General features: G+C 44.0%; 1 protein-coding gene across 1 annotated transcript; it reads right to left on the minus strand.

Annotated features, from left to right (window-relative positions):
* Positions 1-221: 221 nt before the first annotated feature.
* Positions 222-23,090, minus strand: Tex28 (testis expressed 28). Its single transcript, XM_027921762.1, has 4 exons — positions 23,079-23,090; positions 20,041-20,771; positions 1,388-1,523; positions 222-717 (listed from the first exon to the last, which is right to left on the minus strand). Exons 1-4 carry the CDS (start codon positions 23,088-23,090, stop codon positions 361-363), a joined length of 1,236 nt encoding a protein of 411 aa, XP_027777563.1. The 3' UTR covers positions 222-360.
* Positions 23,091-23,544: the final 454 nt, after the last annotated feature.

Genomic DNA, 23,544 nt, shown 5'->3' on the forward strand with positions numbered 1-23,544 from the left:
CATCCCTGTGAAATAAATATAATTTCTCTTTGCCAAAACCAACAAAGTCACAGAGGCTGCTACTGCAGTTTGGGGCCACCTGAGCAATGGGTCTTGAGAGGGTGCAAGGAAGATGAAGAAGAGAGCAGCAGTACATCATGGACTTTAATCTTTTCCAAGTCCCATGTCTACAGATGGCATGGAAGCATCATAGCAAAATGGAAGTGCGAGGCAGGTAGGCATCTGCATACATCTCACCAGGTTGGTGGTTATGGAATTAAAGAGCTGTGAAGTAGCTGTCTAGGGAGGGCTTACTGGCACCCTAAACACCCCCAAACAGGGAGGACACTAGCAAACTCAGGTGATGGTCCTCCCAGCCCCTTAAGATCTATCCGATGGAGGCTTGGAGTTCTTAGAGTCCAGTCTCCACTTTGAAGGGACCCATGCCTGCCAGTCTACAGTGGCGATGGTGTGCCACTTCTGCCAGGCAAGGGCCCCAAGCAAGAGCAGCATGAGTACAGTGAATGTGCGTAAGCGTGAGTGGATCAGAGGCAAGGGGCAGGAGCACAGAGCGGAGACAAAGACCAAGAGGGCTGTGGCCAGTGTGAGGAGCAGGCTCACGAATCTGAACAAATACTCCTGGGGACGGCTTCTAAGGTTTGCCATCATCTCCACTTGGGTGACTTGTTGTAGAGTTTCTAGCTTGCATATTCGACTCTTGAAAGTCTCCATGACCTCCTGCAAGCAACAAACACATGCACACTCACCAGAAATCAGAATGAAACTGTGGTCATTTAATTGAGTTGCTGGGGGTGTGCAACATGTATTGTTGAGTTGGATCTTTTGGGAAGGACCTGGAGAATATCCAGGACATGTACAATAGAGACAGAGAGCTGCTATGGAGGGCCGTACTGACTTGGTCATGCTCCCCGTCCACTGTCTCCTGAGGCTGAGGACCTGCTTGGGACAGGGTCAACCAAGGACAGCAGTAAGAGCTATGGGTATGGAATAGAGTAAGGGGTGGGAAGCCAGGTCCAAAGGAGAGGTTCTCAGAAGCTCTCCATGTACCAGCATCTTCTGGAACTTGTCAAGTCCCACCCTGGATCTGCAAGTCACAGGCTCCAGGTCAGGGCCAGCGACTGCTCCTAGAATGAAAACTACATTGCCAAAGCTCCCAAAGCAGCTAGTCTGGATGGTGGGAAGTGAAGCTCATGTAAACATGAAGGGTGGACATCACTAGCTTTAAAGCAAAGGTGTGGGTTGCCACTGCACACTCAGGAGGGAGATAGCTGGAAAATCCAGTTCATGCCCTGGTATGGGGGCATCAGAATGGATTCACTCTTCCCTACATCCTTCTTACTAGCCCTTTCTCAAAAGCCACCCCCACCCCAGCAGCCAAGGTTCTCACCCATATTTCCTTGGCTCTCTCATAGGACAGATAGGACATTTTCTCTTCAGTGCAGGCCAGATTCTGCTTGAGATGGTAAATTGCGTCCAGATGCCCCTGAAAGTGATCATTCACCTGTTCTTCAATCACTGCTTGTCTTGGGAACAAGAGAAAAAGTAACACTCCCTCAGTACCACACTCAATGCTCATGCCAGCAGGGAGCACCCTGCACCTAGACTAGACTTGGGTTCCTTCTGCCTCACCCTGGGCTCCAATTGAGGACAACCTACTCCTCCAGGTCTGCCTGGGAATGCCCCAAATGCACATCAGTCACATGTACACTGATATTTAGATATATCTTGTATATAGTTACTCTCTAGTAACAGCTTTACAAAAACTGCCATAGACTACAAGTTATAGAAATGAAAATCTAAACTACCTGTGTATTATACTAAATTCCACAAAGATCCCAGGACCAGTGTTTAGCGTTCAGTAGTTACTCCTTAAAGCCATCTTTATTATAGTGCTCTATGCAATGTCCAGAATAGGTCCACCTACAGAGACAGATGAGTGGTTGCCAGAGACTTGGGGTGGGGAGGACAGGGACTGACTGATAATGGTATAGAGTTTTTTTTGGGGGGGTCAATGAAAATGTTGAATAATTGTATATGGTGATGGTTACACAACTCTGTAAATATACTAAAAACCAATGAATTGTACACTTTAAATGGGTAAAATTTATGGGATGTGAATTATATCTCAATAAAGCTGTTGTTTAAACAAAAACAAGATATTTGATTGTGTTAATGGTTACACAACTCAGTTAACTTAATAAAACCACTGAGATGTAGTTAAAATGGCACCTTTTGTGATTTGCAAACTATATCACAATAGATATTAGAAAACACAAGCAAAATACCATTACCTATTATGTAAACAAACAACTAGTAAAATTGTTATGTATATAAACATACAAGTACTAAAAGTATGAAAACTTGCCAGAAAAGATAGGCACACAAATGAGAGTTGTGAGGCCAATAGAAGGGGAATGGAGGGAAGGGGTAATGAGAGAGCTCTAACTGAACATTTTTAAGTTTTATTTCTTAAAAAATAAGATTCAAAGTAAATGTGGCAAATGTTAAAGTTCAAGAAAGTGGGGGCCGTTGATTATGCTTTTCTCTATATTTTCCCTGGCCTGAAATATTTTATAACTGAAAAACTTTTTTGAAATTTCAGCCAATCATAGACTGAAGCCTTTGAAACCATGAACCAGAATAAACCTTTCCTCCCTTGAGTTGATTTATAATAGGTATTTTGTCACAGCAATGGGAAGCTGACTGACACAGCCCGTTGCTAACGGCATTCCAAGGATTATTCTATTTGTCCCTGCTCCAGGTCCCTGTTGAAAGCAGTTGGTTGAAAGCAGCTCACAGAAGGGGGAGTCACCAGGGTGTCTACTCTGAAAACAGATTCCTCACTACTGTCTTTCCATTTATAAGAATGATCTGGCTGGAAGAACATTCAAAGTGTTAACTCTGGTCAAGCATATATTCATGGATATATTCATGAATATGAAGTCAATGAATAGGTTCTTCATCAATATATTTATAAAAATATATGAACAGATTCCTGAATAAGATTATAATTAACAATATTTTCATAAAGATATTCTCTCAGTCTCCCCTTCTCTGCTCCCCAGTCTCCTTCTCCTCTGGCAGCAGTATCCTGGCCCTAATGCACTGACTCCTCCCTGTGTCTTCCCCTCTGTCCAGCTCCTACTGTCACAAAGGCAAATGGAACACTCAGGAAAATGATCTTAGGAAGATAAAATGATGACCAGACAACCAAAGCACCCCTCAAATATTACAAAGCTGTTAAGACTACCCACTCCAATAAAAATAGTTTCCTTCAAGAGTATAGTTTTGATCATCTCTGAGAATTGGCTTTTGGCAAGGTGAGCTAGAACATGAGGCTAATGGCCTGCAACTTGGTCGTGAAGTCTTGGTGGAGAGCTGGATACAGGAGGGATGGAGTAGCACAGATAGTTAGTTATCACATCACCCTGAGTACATGTGCAAAATGAGGGCCTGGGGAGAGCTGGGGATATGCCTCAGTGGCTAAGTCCCCTGGGTTCAATCCCCAGAACAATGAAATCCCCTGGGAGCCCAGGTTATAAGGTGTCCAAAGAAGGTAGATTGGTGAACAGTATCAAATATGATGAAATAAGGTAAGGAAGGCAGTGTTAACTATTGCAGAGATCATTCAGAAATGTGGGGCAAGGCATTCCAGTGGGTTGGCAGGGCAGAGGCCAGATGCTGTGGGTCAAGGGGGAAGCAGGAGGCTACAGAATATGGACAGTGGATGGGATGGGATCAATGCTTCAGAAGTCTCACCTAGTAAGAGGGGACCATGTTTATTTGCTGAAGGAGATAATTTAATAAAGCATTTGGGACGGCAGACACATGAAAGAGAGACTAGACACCCAAAGTCCTGGAGGAGACCAACAGGGATGGAAAGCACAGAGCTGGGCTGGGAACCACTGCTGTGACCTAAGGAGACAGAAATATTCTGAGGACAGACAGTGAAGGCCAATGGAAAACTGCTGAACCCTATTTTACCCATGAACTAGAGAGACTGAAGGTATTGCAAGTGCAAAGCCAGCATCACCAACTTAGCAAGGACCTGAGCAACTTAGTGAGACCCTGTCTCATCAATAATAATAAAAGAGGCTGGAGATGTGGTTTAGTGGCTAAACCCACTGGACTCAATCCCTGGTACCAAAATATATAAAAATAAAAAGAGACTGAAGGAAAGAGCCACAGGGTCCAGAAGAGAACATGAGGCCAAGAGGAAACTGGTAAATTGAGAGAAAGTGGTTCAGAGGACTGGTTCTGGGGTCATGTCACCCTGTTTAAGACTCCTCTCTGGAAATTGCTTGAACAAGCTGTTGAACCTATTTGCACTTCATAGGGGTTGAAAATAACAATAATAAAGAATACCATTGACTTCCTAGCTTTGGGTTAGGTAAAATAAATGAGATAGTACACGTTAAGCACTAGTAGGCTACCTGGCAAACAGAAATGCTTACTAAATGGTTGTTGTTGTGTTTATCAAGTGGCAGGGTCAAAGATTGAAATGGGTTGAAGACTGAAGGGCGGATAAGACAGGAGAGACAGCAGAAGCGTAGACAAGGACCCTGGCTGGAAAAAAAGAGGGTGGGCTTGAAGATGACAGAGATAAGGAACACCATGGAAGGCTGGCAAACTCTGTGCTGTAATTACAGAGCAGTTGACTAAAGTGGAGTGGAGGTCAAGGCTATTGAATATGAGAATCCAAGGTGTTAGATGGGGTACTTGTCCCTTTAGACAGTATCTCTCAACCAGATCATGCTGCCCCCACTTACCCCATAAAGAGGTTCCATATGGCCTGGCAGCAGATAAGTTCAGCTATTCAAAATCCTGAGTTTTCCCTCTTCCCTAATGACAGTTTCAGAGGATCTCATCACCAAACAATGCATACAGACTTCCCTTATGAGATCAGGAATCCCATAGACCAAAACCCCCAAACCTGTTGAGTTATTTTGAGGCAGAATCAGAAGAAAAACCTGGCAGACTGAGGCAAGTCCCCCTGTAAAGGTCAGATAGGGGAGAAGAAACCAACAGAAACTGAGAATAAAGCCAGGGGATTGTGGTATCAGAGAAGCTAAGGAAGAGTAGTGCTTTTGTAAAAAGAAGGAATTTTTGTGCAGAAAGATCTGCCTGTCAAATAAGAACATTACTGAAAATTGTGCAGTGTCCTTCTAACATGGCAGTCTTCCAAGACCTCAGCCACAACACAGGGACCAAGGATCGGGTAGGGAGTAGAAGGTAGTGGCTGGAGGTACATGTAGGGTCCAGGGATGGTTTTCGTGTTTCTTTTCCCTTTCTTTCTCCCTCCCTCCCTCCCTGCTTTCTCTCTTTCTCCAGGATAGACACTGATAATTTCAATATCAAACCAAAGACCCTACATTTGATTCCTCAATCCTCCAACATGCATGTGTACATGTGGACACACACACACACACACACACACACACACACACATACACTCACACACACTAATTTGGCAGAAAACTGGGAAATCTAAAAATAAACAAATGGATGGTTGAAAAATACATTGATTTGAATTAGCAGTCAGTGGGTACATTTAAGAACAGAATAGATCCAGGTAAGTAGAGTTTTAGTGGCCAATAGTTCAGAAGAAAATATTCAGAATGAAGAACAGTGATAAAAGATGTAAAAACATAGGCAGAACTCTAGGAGGTGCAGGAATATGGTGAAAAGATCTAACATATAACAGGGGAGGAAGAAGAGAATAGGGCAGAAATTATATTTGAAAAGATAATAACCAAGAAGTTCCAAAACTGATAAAAGACATCAAGTTACAAACTGAAGGAGCAATGTAAACCCTGAACAAAATCATACCCAATATCATCATAGCAAAGCCACTAAACATCCCAGGGGCTAGGGAGGCTGAGGCAGGAGGATCTTGAGTTCAAAGCCAGCCTCAGCAACTTAGTTAGTCCCTACGCAACTCAGTGAGACCCTATCTCTAAATAAAATATAAAAAGAGCTGGAAATGTTGCTCAGTGGTTAAGCATAACTGGGTTCAATCCCTGATACCAAAACAAAACAAAACACACCACTACACACACACACAAAGAGCAAGAAAGGATCCTAAAAGAAGTCAGAAGAAAATAAGACTAATTATTTTCAAAGGAGGAACAATTAGAATGACAGCAGCCTTTTTTAACAAAAGAAGAAACCATGGAAGTCAGAAGCAGATTTTTTTCAAAATGCTTATTATTTTAAAGAAATAACTACCAACCTAGAATTCTATGCCTAGCAAAAATAGGCTTCAGAAATAAAATGGATGTATGACAAGTAGTAGGCAACAAGGTCATTCTGGCTGGGTAATTAATATTATAGAATTGTTTCAAAATATTAGGTGTGATATTTAGGTTATGTATTTCTAACAGAAAGCTCCATATTTCAGGCACACATGGAAATATTTACATATCAACTGATGAAGTGTCTGAACTTTACTTCAACACAATAGGGAAGTGAGGAACCAGTTCCGAGAGTTGCTCAGACCTGGGTGAGGCCTCTGAGAGATCCAAAGATGCAGGAAGCTCCCACCCAAAAGAAGTAAAGTCTAAGAGAAGTGAAAGTTCTTATGGCTTCTGACCAACACAATCTAAGCCCAGAAGAGAGGTTTAAACAGATACTTTGAGAAAAATCAGCCCAAGCCTGGACTCCTTAGACTGAGCACTCTCAGACCTTTCATGAAACCTCTGCTAACCATAGTCTTTTATCCCTGAAGAATGCCTCAAAGTGAATGATACCAGAACATTCCTGGGACAGAAGACCTAGGATTTGGATGCCCCCAGAGACCTGATATCCAGAAGGGAAAGAGAAGCACAGAGACCTGGCATATGCACTTCAGGGCATTTTCAATATAATGGACTATGAGAAAAATCGTAAGTGCCATCATCTATGAATACACCTAGAAATGCAAAACAAAATGACATTCTTGTCCATTCAGTACTAAAGTAGTTTCTTTTTTATTTATTTTTTTAGTTCAGAGACCCTCACTATATTGCCCAAGCTGTTCTCAAAACTTTTAGGCTCAGCCAGAAGTGATGGCACATGCCTGAAATCCCAGCAGCTCAGGAGGCTGAGGCAGGAGGATCGTGAGTTTAAAGCCAGCCTCAGCAAAAGCAAGGCCCTAAGCAACTCAGTGAGACCCTGTCTCTAAATAAAATACAAAATAGGGCTGAGGATGTGGCTCAGTGGTCTAGTGCCCCTGAGTTCAATCCCTGGTACAAAAAAAAAAAAAAAAGAAAAGAAAAAAAGCTTCTGTGCTCGAGTCATCGTACTACCACAGCCTCTGAGTAGTTGGGACTACAGATGTGTGCCACCACTCCTGGCTTTATTTTACTTTTTTGTTAAGATTGAATTCATAAAAAAATTAATGGTTTTAAAGTGAAAAATTCAGTGCAAACACCATTATCACCTAGTCCCAATGTTAGGGTCTGTAAACAAGTCAAGATGGTGCCTGGCATTTTGCCAGGGGGAGTGGTTTGTGCAGTAACGCCAGCGAGCCATTAAGTGTGGAGATTCCTTATTGGTTGACTGCTGTATCTAGTTTATGTTAATTAAGAAAAGCTGTGTGGAATGTATATATACCACTCCTGTCCTACAATAAACGGCTCCCACTCCTGCTGTATCAATCTACACAAGTTGCTTGTCACCCCCCGGTTATTTTGCCCAGCCAGCTGGGCTGCAGCATCCCAAGATATTTTCATCACCCCCAAAAGAAAACCTTGCAGCCATTAAGCAGTCATTCCCCATTACCTTATGTTTCCAGTCCCTGGCAACCACCAATCTGCTCTCTAACATGATCAGTTTCTTATCTCTGAATAACTGCCAGCAATTTATAAACAAGAGCAGGAAGAAGATCATCAGATACGTGGAATTGGTCCTAGAGAACTCACTAGACATTTTCAGAGCTAGGATATTGGGGCAATGGAGGCAGAGTGATGCTGGTGGAGAGGAGATGGCAGCAGGGATGAGGAACCCAGGGGGCATTGCCTGAAGGAAAAAAGAGGAAGGCAAGGTCGCATCAAGATCCTAATGGAATCCCTCAGCTCTTCACCCCAGTGTGCTCCAATAATGACTTCATCAAAACCTGTTAATGATTTTTCTTTTAAATATTTCAAGGACTTAGTTTGCAAACATGAAGCAGAAAAGAGTTGCTAAGTTAGTTTCATGAGCATCTACTTGGGGCTTAAATACAAACACTAAGCTAATTCTCACAACAGTTCCAAGGATCATTATTACCCTCATTTTACAGATATGTAAACTGAGCATTGGAAACTCCAAGCACTTTGTCCAAGCCATTCAGTAAATACAAGATACAGAGGAGGCTGGCTCAGACCTAAATCAGAATAAGCCTTCCTTCTTGACCCTGCCCTGATTTTCCCATAATGTAGTGTAATGGAGCCCCTCTTCCACCAAAGAATCTTAATTAAGCTTCTCCAGAGACCCTCACCATAAATGTTCTTTTAAAATTATTTTTAGTTGTACACAATACCTTTATTTTGTTTATTTATTTTTATGTGGTGCTGAGGATCGAACCCAGGGCCTCGAATGTGCTAGGTGAGCACTCTACCGCTGAGTCACAACCCCAGTCGCCTTTTTTTAAATTTTATTTTTTAGTTGTACACAATACCTTTATTTTGTTTATTTACATAATTGTTCTTGTTAACAGAATATCAGCAAAAATTCCTGCAAAAAACTTCAATGAGGGATAGGACTTCCTATTTTTGGTGAGGACTAAGTTGCTCTGCCTTGCCAAAGCTAAGTTCGGCCCCAGACTTGATGATGTTACTTCTGCTTTTGTGGTCAAACTTGTAAAACCTCTGACTAATATTAAAAAATGGGACAAAAAGCACTTGTCCTGTAAACCTTCAAGCCCCAACTCCCACTGGGTATAAAGTCCAGGAATATCCATACTCAAGGTCCAGAGAATTTTTTAGGTGATAACCCCTCTGAACCCTGTACCCAATAAACCCGCTTCCTGAAAATTCCTCAGGTGTCCATCCTCTTCTGTCCTACATGATTTGGCAACCCGTGTGGGACAGTGGAGGTCAAGACAGCTTTTCTGCCTCGCTTGTCTCTGGGTCTGTCTTCCTAGGCATGTGGGAAGACAACACGTCTCCTTGGTCCACCACAGGCAACTCTTTGTCTGTAAGTGAGGTGACTCATCCGGCATCCTGAGCTGCCACCCTGAGCACAACAGAACCCAACAGGAGCAGGAACGCCAGAACTAGGGAACTTGAGCACCCCAACTGAACAGGTAGGACCCAGATCCATTACTGGTTGCCCACCTGGCCTCCCCATAGAGGCCTCTTCAGGTGGAAGAGACGCTTGATCAACCCTGGGGGTCCTCAGTAACTTCCAAAGGAAGCAGAGCCAAAAAGGACCCGGGGAGTTGTCTGGGTAGTCATTGTTTGGGGTCAGAGAAAAGAAGGGAAACCAGGACTCGTTCTTCGGCTTTGGAGTTTTGGGAATTGGGTGTGTGAATGAGATGGACAAGGGCCGAAGCGAGTTTGGAGTCCCCATCCGTGCTTCTGTGGTTCCTCATATAGTCTGAGGCGGGTTTCCACCAATCAACATCTAGGTGAAAGCCCCAGGCTGGGGGTTTGTGCACACCTGCAAGGCTGAGAGGAGCCTAAGTCCTCGAGGAGGGGATGGCCACAGATGGATGAAGCGAGTCTTGTCCTAATTGTGTGACACCAATGCACAGTGCAACACGGGAGGCACACACAGTAAACTGAGTCCTTTGAAATGTATGTTAGAAAACTTTAAGAAAGGTTTTAAAGGCAACTATGGAGTGAAACTCAATCCACAAAAGTTATGTACGCCCTGCAAATTAGAATGGCCAACCTTTGATGTGGAACGGCCACCAGAAAGATCTTTAGACAAAAGTGTTATTGGTGAGGTCCTTTTAATACTTGTCAAAACCCCTGGACACCCAGTCCAATTCCCTTATATTGACTGCTGGCAAGAGATAGCACAGAAACAGCCCCCTTGATTGAGAGCCTGTCTAGAAGGACAGTCCAAGCTGATGTTATCTCAAACTATAGTGGCCTCTAAGACCCAACAAAAGGGAACTGAACAGAAAAACCTGACAAAGAAAAGACAGAGAGGAAACCAGCTTTTCCCCTGAGCCAGAAGAGAACCCATCACCTTACATGCCACTGTTCCTGACATTGCCAAGACCATCGAGGCAACAAGCTGTCCTCTCAGCCTCTTGTCCCCAGAGGCAGCAGACTGTGGCCCCCTCGACACTGGCTACTCCTTTCTCCTTACTGTCCTCAGTGCCAGAGGCTTCCCCAGAGCCAATGACTCCTTAATCCCCCGAGACCAAGGTGGGAAAATTGTTCCAAGAACAGAGGCATAACCGAGATGAGAGCTCTGCAGATGCCCTTACAAGAAACTAAAGACCTGCCTCTGTTGACCAGGAGGGAAATGTCTGAGGGGAACAATGCATTTTTGTGTGCTAGCCTTTTACCACCATTAATCTCTTAAACTAGAAAAAAAGTCATACTCCGTCCTACATGGAGAAGCTACGTGGAGGGCCACGATTGATCTGATGCAGTCCATTATCCAGACAGACCAGCCCACCTGGGTTGATGGGCGAGTGACCCAAGCAGCTTTAAAGTGGCTAGAAGAACATACTGTGGATGCGCAAGGCAGCATCCAAGCCTGTGCGCGGGCACAGTTCCCCAACACAGACCCGTGGGGGACCCCCACAAAGAGGGAGACCTCCTAGAGATAAAGAGGTATCAAGAGGCCCCCCCTAGGCAGCCTAAAAGAAGGGGGAAGGAGAGCCCTAAACGTGAGCAAGGTATCAGAAGTACTCCAACAGCCTGAGGAAAGCCCCAGCCAGTTCTGTGAATGACTAGGCGAGGCGTCCCAACCCTTCCCTCCCTTTGATTCTGAGGCACCAAATAACCCGCAGGTAAACAAGCCCAGAGACATATTTGCAAGAGCTCCAAAAACCAGAGGACTTTGCTGAAAACAATGCCAGTGAGCTGATTAAAGTGGCCACCACAGTTTTCATCAACTGAGACCAAGAGGCTCAAGGAGAGGCACACCAAAAGATGAAGAAGGAGATGGGACTCCTTGCAGCTGCCCTCACCGCAAACCCAAAGGTCACTCAAAGGGCGGTCCCACCAGAACAAAGCCAAAACAAGTATCAAAATCGGGCCAGATGCAGGGCCAAAGGAAGGTCTGAATGGAAGGACCCCCTTATCCGGGAACAAGACTGAGACTAAGCTGATGTGCCTACTGCCATCTAGAGGGCCACTGGAAGAAAGAATGACCCCAACTAAAGGCCAATTGACCTGAACCAGGCTGCCACAGGGCTTCAAAAACTCACCAACCATCTGCTGGATGGTGCTGGCTTCTGATTTGAGAGCCTTTCCTGCAAAATGACTTGGATGCTGGCCTCTGATGTACATGCACGTTGACCCCATATGTAGATGATCCGTTGTTGGCTGGAGCAACCTGAAAAGACTGGATGAAGGGGACACAGCTGCTTCTTGTCCTCCTATGTGAAACTAGCTACAAGGTCTCAAAAAAGAAAGCTCACACACGGGGGCTGGGGATGTGGCTCAAGTGGTAGCGCGCTCGCCTGGCATGCATGTGGCCCGGGTTCGATCCTCAGCACCACATACAAAAAACAAAGATGTTGTGTCTGCCGAAAACTAAAAAATAAATATTAAAAAAAAAGAAAGCCCACATATGACAAGAAAAAGTCAAGTACCTCAGTTTTTATCTAACTTAGAGATAACAGCAACTTGGCCCTAGAGGAAAGAGGAAGTCTGCTCAATTCTGGTCCCTTCTACTCACTGCCAGATCTGAGAGTTCTATGCCTAACTTTTCAGTTATAGCCAAGCCCCTCTATGAAGCCACAAAGTGGAGAGAACTGGATTCTCTGATGTGCAGGCTAGCACAGCAAAAGGCCTTTGAGGACATTAAACAAGCACTCACCAGTGCACCTGGACTAGGGCTCCCTGACTTCACAAAGCCCTTCTCTCTGTATGTCCATGCATGATCTGGAATAGCTGTTTAGTAGTCCTAATGCAAATGCTGGGGACATGGCACTGTCCAGTGGCCTATCTTTCTAAACAGCTAGACTCCTACTATAGGCCCTTGCAACCATGGCCCTTCTGGTGTCAGAGGTTAACAAGTTGATTATGGGACAGGAACAGACAGGAACCCTGTACTGGCACTGTTGGAAGTACAAAGGACAATATTGGCTGACTAATGTGAGGATGGTCAGATACCAGGGCATGTTATGTGAAAATCCACATGTCCACCCTAAAGACTTTAAGCCCAGACTTTTAGCCCAGTAACTCTGTTGCCCATCAAGACAGCTCTGAGGTCATAGATAAACTGTTCCCCAGTATACCTGACCTGAGAGACCAGCCCCTCAAGGACCCTGAGTTGGAGTATTTCACAAATAAAAAAAGTTTCAGGGAAGATGGAATACCTCTTGCTGGGTATACAGTGATCACTCTGGACTCCATCATAGAGGCAAAACCTCTGCCTCAAGGAACATCAGCACAAAAGGCAGGACTTATCGCTCTGACTTGAGAATTCCTGTGTGCTTAGGCAACAGAAATCTGTGTCAATATCTACACAGACTCAAAGTATGCCTTCACCACCCTTCATGTTCACAAGAAGTTATATGAGGAAAGGGGGCTAATTAACTCAGGAGGAAAAGACATGAAATATGGACAGAAAATTCTTAATCTTCTAGATGCAGTATGGGCTCTCAGAAAAGTTTCAGTTATGCATTGTCAGGGCCACCAAAAGGGGAACACTGTGGTTGCTCAGAGCAACTGAAGAGCAGACTGAGAAGCAAAATTTTCAGCTTACAAAAAACAGACAGAACAGGATGATGGGGATTTTCTGATGGCTGCATAGCCATCCGTGAGACTCTAGCCTGCCTTCATCAGATAGTTCCACAGGGGAGCACACATTGGCCACATGGCATTTGAGAATGTTCTGAGTCAGCATGTCTATGTCCCTGGGCTCACAAACATTTCCCAGGTGCTCTGTGAACAGTGCAAAACTTGTGCCCACAACAACCCATGCCAGGGGCTCAGGCTTCCACCAGGAATCCAAACTACAGGAGTTAATACCTTTTGAGAAACTGAAAGTTAATTTTACTGAGCTACTACGTTCATGGGGATATAAATATCTTTTGATTTTGGTGTACTCTTATTCTGGATGAAAGCCTTTCCAACCCACACTGAAGAAGTTCAAGAGGTAGCCAGGATGCTTCTCTGGGAAATTATTCCTAGATTTGACATTCCAATAACTATTGGCTCAGACTACAGACAACTTTTATGGCAGAGGTGATTTGATTATTGGCCAAGAGTTTAAATATCAGATAGAAGTTTACATACCGCCTATAGGCCACAGAGTTCTGGTAAAGTAGAAAGAATGAACAGGACTTTAAAGGCACAATTAGGTAAACTGTGTCAGGAAATTCACCTGCATTGGGACACACAGTTGGATGAATCTTGCAATAATCATACTGAGTGAAAGAAGCAAAAGACTACTTACTATTTGATTCCAGTTATATGAAGTTCAAGAATTGGCAAAACTAACCTAGGGTGACAAAAAACAAAATATTGGTTGCCTATCAGAGATGGGCATTGACTGGAAGGAGGCATGAGAGAGGCTTTTGGGGTGATGAAAAATTCTTTATTGGGATCTTAATTTGTCAAAACTCATTAATGTACACCTAAACTTAAATGCAATTTCACTATAAAATTACCTCAATTAGCCAGGCTTGGTGGCACATGCCTATAATCCGAGCGGCTCAGGAGGCTGAGGCAGGAGGATTGAGAGTTCAAAGCCAGCCTCAGCAAAGTGAGGTGCTAGGCAACTCAGTGAGACCTGTCTCTAAATTAAATACAAAACAGGGGTGGGGATGTGGCTTAGTGGTCACATGCCCCTGAGTACAATCCCAGGTACCTCCCCCCAAAATTACCTCAATGCAAAAACTACATAAATAAATAAATAAATAAATGGAGAGGCCATGGAACATGGAAGTCTGGAAAGACCCTCTGAAGAGCCTAGGGATGAAGTGATGGTGTGACTGTCCCAGGGCTGTTCTACAAAGTACCACAGACTAGGTGTTTTTTTCGGGGAGGCAGGTACTGGGGATTGAATTCAGGGGCACTCAACCCTGAGCCACATCCCAGCCCTATTTTATATTTTATTTAAAGACAGGGTCTCACTGAGTTGCTTAGCACCTCACTTTTGCTGAGGCTGACTTTGAATTCACGATCCTCCTGGCTCAGCCTCCCAAGCTGCTGAGATCACAGGTGTACGCCACTGTACCCAGCCAGATTGGGTGGTTTTAGCACCAGAAATAAACTCTTCCCAAGATGTGTACATCAAGGTGCTGAGGTGCTGGCAGGATGGGTTCCCTCTGGGGGCTGTGTGGGAGAATCTGGCATGGGCCCCTCCCAGCTTCTGGTTTGCAGCAAATCCTAGGCGTTCCTTTGCTTCTGCTGCACCACCCCGACCTGTCTTCACATGACGTCCTCCCTCTGCATGTGTCTGTGTGCAAATCTCCCCTTCTGGTAAGGACACCAGCCTTGTTGGGTGAGAGGCAACTCCAGTAGGACTGCCTGTTAATTTAACCAGTTGTATCTGCAACAACCCAATCTCCAAATAAGGTCACACTCGGAGGGAGTGGGGGTGAGGATTCCAACACATGAATTTGGGGGACAAAATTTGACTCATTACACTGCCCAAAGTAAACCAAATGCTAGAACCTTAAATCTTCCCAGGAGCCCTGTGCATGGTGTTGTTATCTGTGGCTTTCACGGATAAGGAAACACACACTGAGAGAGGGAAGACACAATGTGTGACCATGCTGGTGGTGGCCAGGGAATCTCTGCTCCAGGGTGCCTAACTCCATGCCCTGGGCTCTCCCTAACACCTGCCAGCTCCGGTGCTCACTGTGAATCTGGCAGGCTGGGACAGAGCCTCGCTGCACTCTGACCCCTCCTTCCTATGCACCACATTTCCCTAAGTCCAGCACAGATAACGCAGCAGGCTAACCAGGAACCTGGAGGACTCTGACGTGCTTGATGCTAAGCCCACGGGCCACAGAGGCATTTTGTGTCCCCCTGGCACCTGTGGACATGAAGAGGACTATGGGGGCAGGGAGATGGGCAGTGGAGATTTGGATTGTAAGTGAGAACTGTAAGGAAAGTGTCTCGCCCTGGGCAGCTCCTAAAAGGGATTGGGGCTCTTGATCCTGTGCTTGGATTCCCAGTGAAGTGGAATTTAGGGTAACATTGACTGTCTTGGAACACACCCTTCCTCTTGTGCTGGCCTGTGCTTTCTGGGCATACTGGGACCTTAGGGGACAGGACCAGATCAACCTATTACACTGCCCTATGAAGAGCTGGAGAAGTTGTCAAAAGGTCAGGCAAGTTAAAAGAGCCAAAAGCTGTCAGATAAAGACGACAAGACCAGTTTGTTGTCATCTAGCAGAGTCTTGAGTGAGCTGATGTCATGGCATCACCTGCCCACCAAGTCTGAGGTTAAATTTAGGTAAATAGGAATCAGGCCCCAAACAACATCATCCTCCTGGTAGATTTTCTCCTAGGATCCCTTCAATGAAGGTGTTCCAGCAGTCTCCATTCCTGCTCCATTCCTGTCACAGCCTCTGGGACAGGAGGCCCCTGTGTTTTTCCTTTGCTAGCAAAGCAATAAAACTTCTTTAAAAAGAGGGAGGGAGGGAGGGAGGGAGAGAGAGAGAGTGAGAGAGAATGTTCCAGCGAGCACTGGGCTCCAGGCATTGAACCATCCACTGGGGCTACAAATGTGAAGTAGGAAGTTGAAGGCCTTGCCTGCATGAAAGCCAACATTGGACAATTAAGTACCCCAAAGTGAGAGATGCCCTGGAGCTGGGCAGGGAAGGCCTAGTTGTGGTCCTCAGCAGTGATGATGATTTTGTCCAGGTCCAGTCTAGGGGAGCAGCCTGGCACCTGGCTGCCTCAGCAGCAACAGAGACCACTGCCTTTGACCATGAAACAGAAGTCAGCCAGGCATCCTGCAGGACAGAGAGAGTGGGGCTCTTGTTAAAAGGCTCTAGAGAATCTCCTGTAATTTACCACAGGGGGCACCCAGATGAGGTCTGGTCAGTTACAACTTCACTTGAAGACTTCCCATTCCCTCCTTGGGTTCTGCCTTTTCTGTAAATGGACATTTTCTGAATTCCTCAGATCTTCCTTCCTGACCCTTACAGATACTGAGGAGCAGGGCCTCTGGTTCCCCAGGAGACTGCTCACTGAGCAGTGTTCCTGGAGATCTGAAGTGTTTCCTTGTTTCCACAAGAAAAGAACAGCAGCCTGGCCAAGACCCTTCCATGAAGAATCCTCAAGTCCACAGCACCCATGTGGATACCATTCCATACTCAAAAGTCTACCTATTGGGGGCTGTGGCTATAGCTCAGCAGTAGAGTGCTCACCTAGCATGTGTGAGGCACTGGGTACGATCTTCAGCACCACATTAAATAAATAAATAAATAAATAAAGGTATTGTGTCCAACTACAAGTAAAAAATATTTTTTAAAAAGTCTACATGCCTTCCCCATTCTTTGTCCAAAGCTAGGTTTTTCCTCAGCACACAGAGGGTAGAGTTTCAGGGACCTCAAGCGGCTCCAGAAGAAGCAGTCATGGTCCTTCAGTCACAGGGTCCAAGAATATCCCCTGAGACGACCCACAAATTCAGGCCTCCTGAAGGAGGAGACCCAAGGACCACTAGGCCAGCCCTGAACTTCCTGAGTCTTACTGCCACTGTGATTGAGACCCTGCACTTTATAGAATCAAAGAGAAAGTCTTCAATGGTTTATATGTTAAATTTTGTTATATGATTTTTTACCACAACAAAAATGCATAAAAAGAGAAAAAACAAAACAAAACCTTTTGCCCATGAAAAGACTAAGGAAAAATTTAAAAAGCAGGGAAGTCCTTACAATGAGATACCACTTCACACCCACTTTCATTAAAAAAAAAGGAAACTCATTTGGGGGCGTAACTCATCTGAAGAGTATTTTCCTGGCATGTAAGGTCCTGTGTTCCCTCCCAGCACTACAAAATAAAACAAAACAAAACACACAAAAAGTGACAATAAACAAGCACTGCAAGGATGTAAAGAAATTGGAAGCCTATGCATGGCGGGTGGGAAGGTAAAATGGTGCAACTGCTGAGGAAACCAGTCTAGCAGTTCCTCTAAACTTTACACCTAGAGTCACCATGGAACCCAGCAATTCCATTCCTGGATATAGATCCCAAAGAATTGAAAACTGCTGTTTCATCAAATGCATGCATACAAGTGTTCATAAGCAGAGTTTCTCACTATAGTCAGAAGGCAGAAACAACCCTAATCTCCAGGAACTGATGGACAGATAAACAAAATGTGGTCTATCCACACACTGGAATATTATTCAGCCATTAAAAATGAAGGTCTGATGCCTACCACAAAATGAACAAACCTTGAAAAAAAAATCATTCCAAACACAATAGGCCACATCGTGCATAATCTCATTTATATTAAATGTCCAGAAGAGGCAAATCAACAGAGACAGAAAACAGATTTGTAAGTACATGGAACTGAAGCTGGTGAATGGGGATTGACTGCATAATGGGCACAAATTCTCCTTTTTTGTGTGTACCAGGAATTGAACCCAGGGGCTCTTAATCACTGAGCCACATCCCCAGCCCGTTTTATTTATTATTTTGAGACAGGTCTCACTGAGTTGCTTAGGGCCTCACTAAGTTGCTGAGGCTGGCCTTGAGTTTGTGTTCCTCCTGCCTCAGCCTCCTGAGCCACTGGGATTACAGGCGTGTACCAAAGTACCCAGCAAATTCTCCTTTGGAGATGATGAAAATGTTCTACAACTAGATTGACATAGTGGTTGTACAACACTGTAGAAATATTCAATGCCACTGAATTGCACACTTCAATATGGTTAATGTCATGTGAATTTTTTTTAAAGTACACTTTTGCTATAAATTTGTTTAAAATAGTTGCTGCCTTGGCAGCATCCACTATCAGGCCCGATGTAAGTAATGTGAAACCCAGTTGCACACTGCCACCTTTGCCTTAAATTAAATTTATGTTCCATGTGTGGTTGTTTGAAATTAGTTCACTTATTTCTTATCTTACTGACTCAATCAAATCTCACAGCTGCTGACCATGATAGAGCCCAGAATCATGTAAATATGCTTCTCTCTATGCATATTTTTGTTAAAGTAGCCCCTATGGGAAAGCCTAAGGGCTGACACCCATAGACTTGAGAGGCTCAGGCCCACAAGTTCCCCCTTGTACCTGATGGTTGAGCTCCTATTACCCCCAGACTTAACCTCTCAGGGACCCATGAGTAATACATTTTTTCCACTTCCTACATTTTTGTTTCACATCTTTTTGTCATCCTCTGACACTCACATCCCTACTTAACTTTCCCCACTCTCTTCAAGAATAGCTATCTTGGCTTAGGGCCATTATTTTTTTTTTTTTTTTTTTTTTTGAGAGAGAGAGAGAATTTTTTAGCTTTCAGCAGACACAACATGTTTATTTGTGGTGCTGAGGATCGAACCCAGGCCGCACGCATGCCAGGCGAGCACGCTACCGCTTGAGCCACATCCCCAGCCCCAGCTTAGGGCCATTCTCAACAGAGTTCCTCACTATCAAATTAGGAAAAAAAAATCTCAACAGTAAAAATTATGATACCTCTCTTGGAAACAGATTTAACTGTGATAAATGTCCCAGGACTTTTGAGTTGAAATCTCAGGTCATGACACACCACAAATTTTCTTATCACAGGGGCCTGGGTGGTGGTCACATAGGCATTGTCGCTGGGTGACATTGAATGGACCTGAACACGTATGTCACATATAGTGCATGAGAGGTTAAGAGTGTACCCAAGCATGAGTCTCACTGACCCGTGTTATATAGAAACACATGAGGATGTCTGTAAGTGCCACCCAACTCTATTCTTGCTTGATATAAATCTGACCTTGGGGATGTTATTTCAATGAAGGGATTTTTAAGACTCCCAAGATTTTAGATTTGGTTGCTATGTCCTATAAAAATGATCTCCAAAAGAAAACCGTAATTCTGACTGGTCTTCTTACTTTGATTTCCCTTCATGGATTCTTAGACCATATAAATGTTGGTAAGATTTCCTTGGGAAAACCAAAGATGATGATTCCCATTTGCTTCTTCTCCCACATATGTGTAGGCAGTAAAAGGACTGAGAGTTCTTATTTTTGTGAAATTGCTGAGAATCTTGGCTCACCTAAGTGAATCTCTCCCTCCCTTTCCAGGCTGTTAGAAGGATTAATGTTAATTAGCAATAGACTATAGTGACAGTGACGGGGAGGAAGCATGGTGCCTCAGAGGTCCAGTGGGAACCCAGAGAAGGGCCCCAAGAGGAGTAGATTAGATCCTTTGAGGTCACCACTCCCTTTTTTTTAAATTGGTGGGCTTTAGTTTTGTCTTAGAGAAAAATAAAATTGAGCCACTGCACATTGTGGAGAAAGCATGTGGAAGAAGACATTCATTCTCAGATGGAATGTCCAGTGCTTGACTTTGTGCCCCAGCTCAATCATGTAGGCACACAGGTGAAGAGATTGGGGCTAGCAAGACAATACCACTCCTAACCAACCCTTCCAGCAGATAGGGCCTAGGGGATGATGCCTTACTAACTAATGTCACCTGGCTGCCTCCTGCCATTGTAGTCAAGACCACCCAATCCAGTGCTCCATAGAGACCTGGCAGGGACCTCTGAGATGGAGCCTATTTAGCCAGGAAGGGACAAATAGGTATGGGGCAATAGAAAGAGGACCCTGCCTGCTCCACTGCAGGGCCTAGCCACCAAGAGAAATGCAGATCAATTCTTCCCACCTGACTCTCCAAGCCCTTGTCCCTGGCTCCTTCTCAGACAGCCCCCACCAGGCAGGTCCCAATTGTCCCTCGCTTGCTTCTGGTCTCCAGAACCAAGATGGAAGAAGGGGCTCACCTCACCTGCATTTTTCCTCCTGAAGGGACTCCAGTGACATCTGAAGGTCCATCAGATACCTCCCCTCAAGGTCCTGGTAGTACACTTGAAGGTCAATGTGGAACTTATTAACTTCTGTCAGCTCTTCCTTCACCTTCTGCAATTGTAGCTTTCGTTTCTGGGACATGTGCTTTGTCTCTGAGAAATTCTCCTGTTGCAAGTCTGAGAAGTGACTCTCCAGAGTGAAGGGTCTGGTGACATCAGGCAAGTTGGAGGATAGACCATCTTCCCCACCCAGCTTGGGGGACTTGGAAACCGTGGCCTTTGCACTGGGCTGCTCACAGTTGTCCAGACTGCTTTTCACCTTAAGTACTGAGCCCTTGGACCTACAGTCTTCCTCCAGTTCCTGGAGCTGCTGATGACACTGACGGAGCCTTCGCTCTATCTGGGCAATGGTGGCAGAAGTGCGCTGATTCACCTTCTCAAAGGCCTGCCGGATACGTGGAGCTTGATGCCTGTCAGCTTTGGACACTAGCCTGAGGTAGCTCACGGTGTTCTCATCCCGACTAGCCTTCTCCACTTTCAGCTGCTCTGAGAGGTAGAGGATGCGGTGCTTGACACTTTCCTGTAAATTCCGGGAAAGTTCTCCCTCTGAAAGGCTGGAATGCCCATTGGGATCATCCTCGCTGGATGACAGAGACCTGCAAGAAGGCATACTGGAGGGAAGTGTTGCACTTGGGCTCTTGACGTATTCTGCCTATAGTGGGAAACAGGAAATAACAAATCAGGTTCTCTGTGAGCCACAGATGGAGACTTGGACACATTATGACTTCACTCCATAAAAATATTTATATATATGTATGAATACTAATGTGCAAAATTTGTGCACTCAAGATGTGCTCAACATGGACTGGGAGGTCAAGTTCAATTTATGGGCCCTGCTCCCCTCTGTTCAGCACTTGACTCCTTCCTTTATAGGTGTACCTTACTATGATCCTCAGATCAGTAGAATCTCCCCTCTATATCTTGTTCTTGTACCTCTTCTACTTTCTCTTCCAAGAATTACAAATTGTGAGTCATTTTTGTAAAAAACTATTCTAGTAGCCAGTCATGGTGGTGCATGAATGTAATTCCAGTGACTTAGGAGGCTAAGGCAAGAGGATCACAAGTTTGAGGCCAGCCTGAACAATTTAGCCAGACCCTTAACAACTTAATAAGATCCACTCTCAAATAAAATATAAAAAGAACTGTGGATATAGCTCAGTGGTAAAACACCCCTGGATTAAAACATCAGCACCAAAAAAAGCCCCTCTGTTCTTGTGAAAGTATGAACAAACTCATTCCTATTAACTCATATTGCTTGCCGGATTGCTACTCCCAGAGAGCTAGGCAGAGAGATTTGCATTGTAACAGGTTCAGTTGTGCCTGCAGTCATTCATTCTACACATTATTCTCTGAGTGCCCATGATGTGGTACAGAAGCCAGACATGTTTCTTGCTTTTACACAGCTTACAGTCCAGGGTGGAAAATTCTATCATGACACCAAAGAATGAGTTTCTCACATGGTGAGTGATCACTTTGCCTTTCAAATAGAGCTCTGTTCAAATCCTGCCTCTATCACTTTGAGATCTTGAGCAAGTTAAGAAACCACTTTCTCACCTGTAAAATCAAGATGGCAAGAGCATCACTGCTGGAACCCTGTGGTACAGGATAGTGGAGATAGTAAGGACAGAGGGAGGTGAAGAGGGATCAGGTGGAGCTTCTGTTCTGTTTCTACTTTGAAACTGTGAGCGCCTTCACAACAGTTTGTCATCTGAAAATGCCCTCCTGGTGGCAAATAGGAAATGACTATATTGTACTAGACATCTTAAGTCTGTGTATCTTATTGCATGTAAGTTATATCTCAATTAAAACATAATGTATACCACTGCATGCCCAGAAGACTGGCAAAAATTCATACTAACAATAATACATGTTGGCAAGGACATGGGGCATCAGGATCTCTCAATCACTATTGCTGGGAAAGTAAACTGGTACAACTCCTTTGGAAAAGCATGTGGTAGTAGTGTAAAGTAGAAGGCATAGTCCAGGATGCACTGAATGGTCTAGAAACTGAATTTGTAGACAATATCTCCTGTGTCCACTAATGTTCTCAGTAACCAACTACTACAAACCACCCACCTGCCCATATTCACCAATATATTATTATATTACAAAAGAAATGAACTACAGTCTTGAGAAACATGAATGAATCTCACAAGCATAATGTTGAACAAAATAAGCAGAAAATTCATACTACATATTATTCTTTTGTGTAAACTTGAAGAGCAAGCAAAAATAAGTAACATTGTAGGTGGCAAAACTATAAAAGAAAGGAATGGGTATGAATAACATAAACATCAGAATGGGGGTTCTCCTTAGGATGGGAGAAGGTAACTGTGAATGGGGTAACACACAGAGGTTGGGTTTCTTGGCCTGAGTAGTAGCTAAGTATATGTTCACTTTATCCTTATTTCTTAAAATATATGTTGATTTTTTTAGATATTTATGTTTTAGTCATAGTTGGACACAATACCTTTATTTTTTTATTTTTATGTGGTGCCAAGGATTGAACAGAGCAAAACAAAGTATCCAGAATGCAGCTAAGAGGCATGAAGAAATATAAAAATTGGAAAAAAGCTGGGTGCAGTAGTGCACACCCATAAGGATTGGGAATTTAAAGCCAGCCTCAACAATTCAGTAAGACCCACTCTCAAAATGAAATAAAAAATAAAAAGGGTTGGGGATGTGGCTCAGTGGCTGAATGCCCCTGGATTCCATCCTCAGTACAAAAAAAATGGAAAAATAGAAACATGGAAGAGAGTGTGAGAAGGTCTAATAAAAATCTCATCACTATGTCAGAGAAAATAAAGCAGTGACAACATTTGAAGACATACTTCCTAAAAACTTTCCTGAACTAATAGAAGACAAATTTAAGAATCCCAACAAATCCCAAGCAGGAAAAACAGAAACAGATTTGTACCTAGACACAAGATATTAAAGGCAAAGAAATAAAGCTGATTACCTTTAAAACCATGACTTTTAAACTACAGGATGACTTCTTAATAGCATCAATGAAACCCAGAAGATGGTTGACAATCTTCAATATGCTGAGACAAAAACATTTGGAAAGAAAAAAAATTAGTTCATATTCAAAGCATCAGAATTTGTAATTTACAATTGCATGGGAAACTGGAAGACAATGAAGGAATACCTTCAATATTCTTAAGGGAAAGTTATTGTCCAACCTATAATTCTATACCCAAACTGTCAACCGTGAGTTTAGAAAAAAAAAAAAATTCAGTGCTGGGGATGAAACTCAGGGCTTCGCACATGGTAAGCTTGAGCTCTACCACTGAGCTACACCCCCAGCTCTGACTGTGAGTTTAGACTAATGACATTTTTGGACATGAAAGAACTCAAATAATTTACTTCTTCTCTATTCTTCTTTTAGAGGCCTTTTTGTAGAAACAGTGCACCACCAAAATCAG

The sequence above is a fragment of the Marmota flaviventris genome, chromosome X (assembly GCF_047511675.1).
Source record: "Marmota flaviventris isolate mMarFla1 chromosome X, mMarFla1.hap1, whole genome shotgun sequence".
Lineage (NCBI taxonomy): Eukaryota > Metazoa > Chordata > Mammalia > Rodentia > Sciuridae > Marmota > Marmota flaviventris.

Bases quoted from the DNA above. Each gene is read 5' to 3' on its own strand.
- Tex28 (XM_027921762.1), bottom strand. The intron at 1,524-20,040 runs GTGAGGTGAGCC...CTTGTTCCCAAG, and splicing joins CTTCAGGAGGAAAAATGCAG to ACAAGCAGTGATTGAAGAAC. The intron at 718-1,387 runs GTGAGAACCTTG...TGTTGCTTGCAG, and splicing joins AGAGAGCCAAGGAAATATGG to GAGGTCATGGAGACTTTCAA.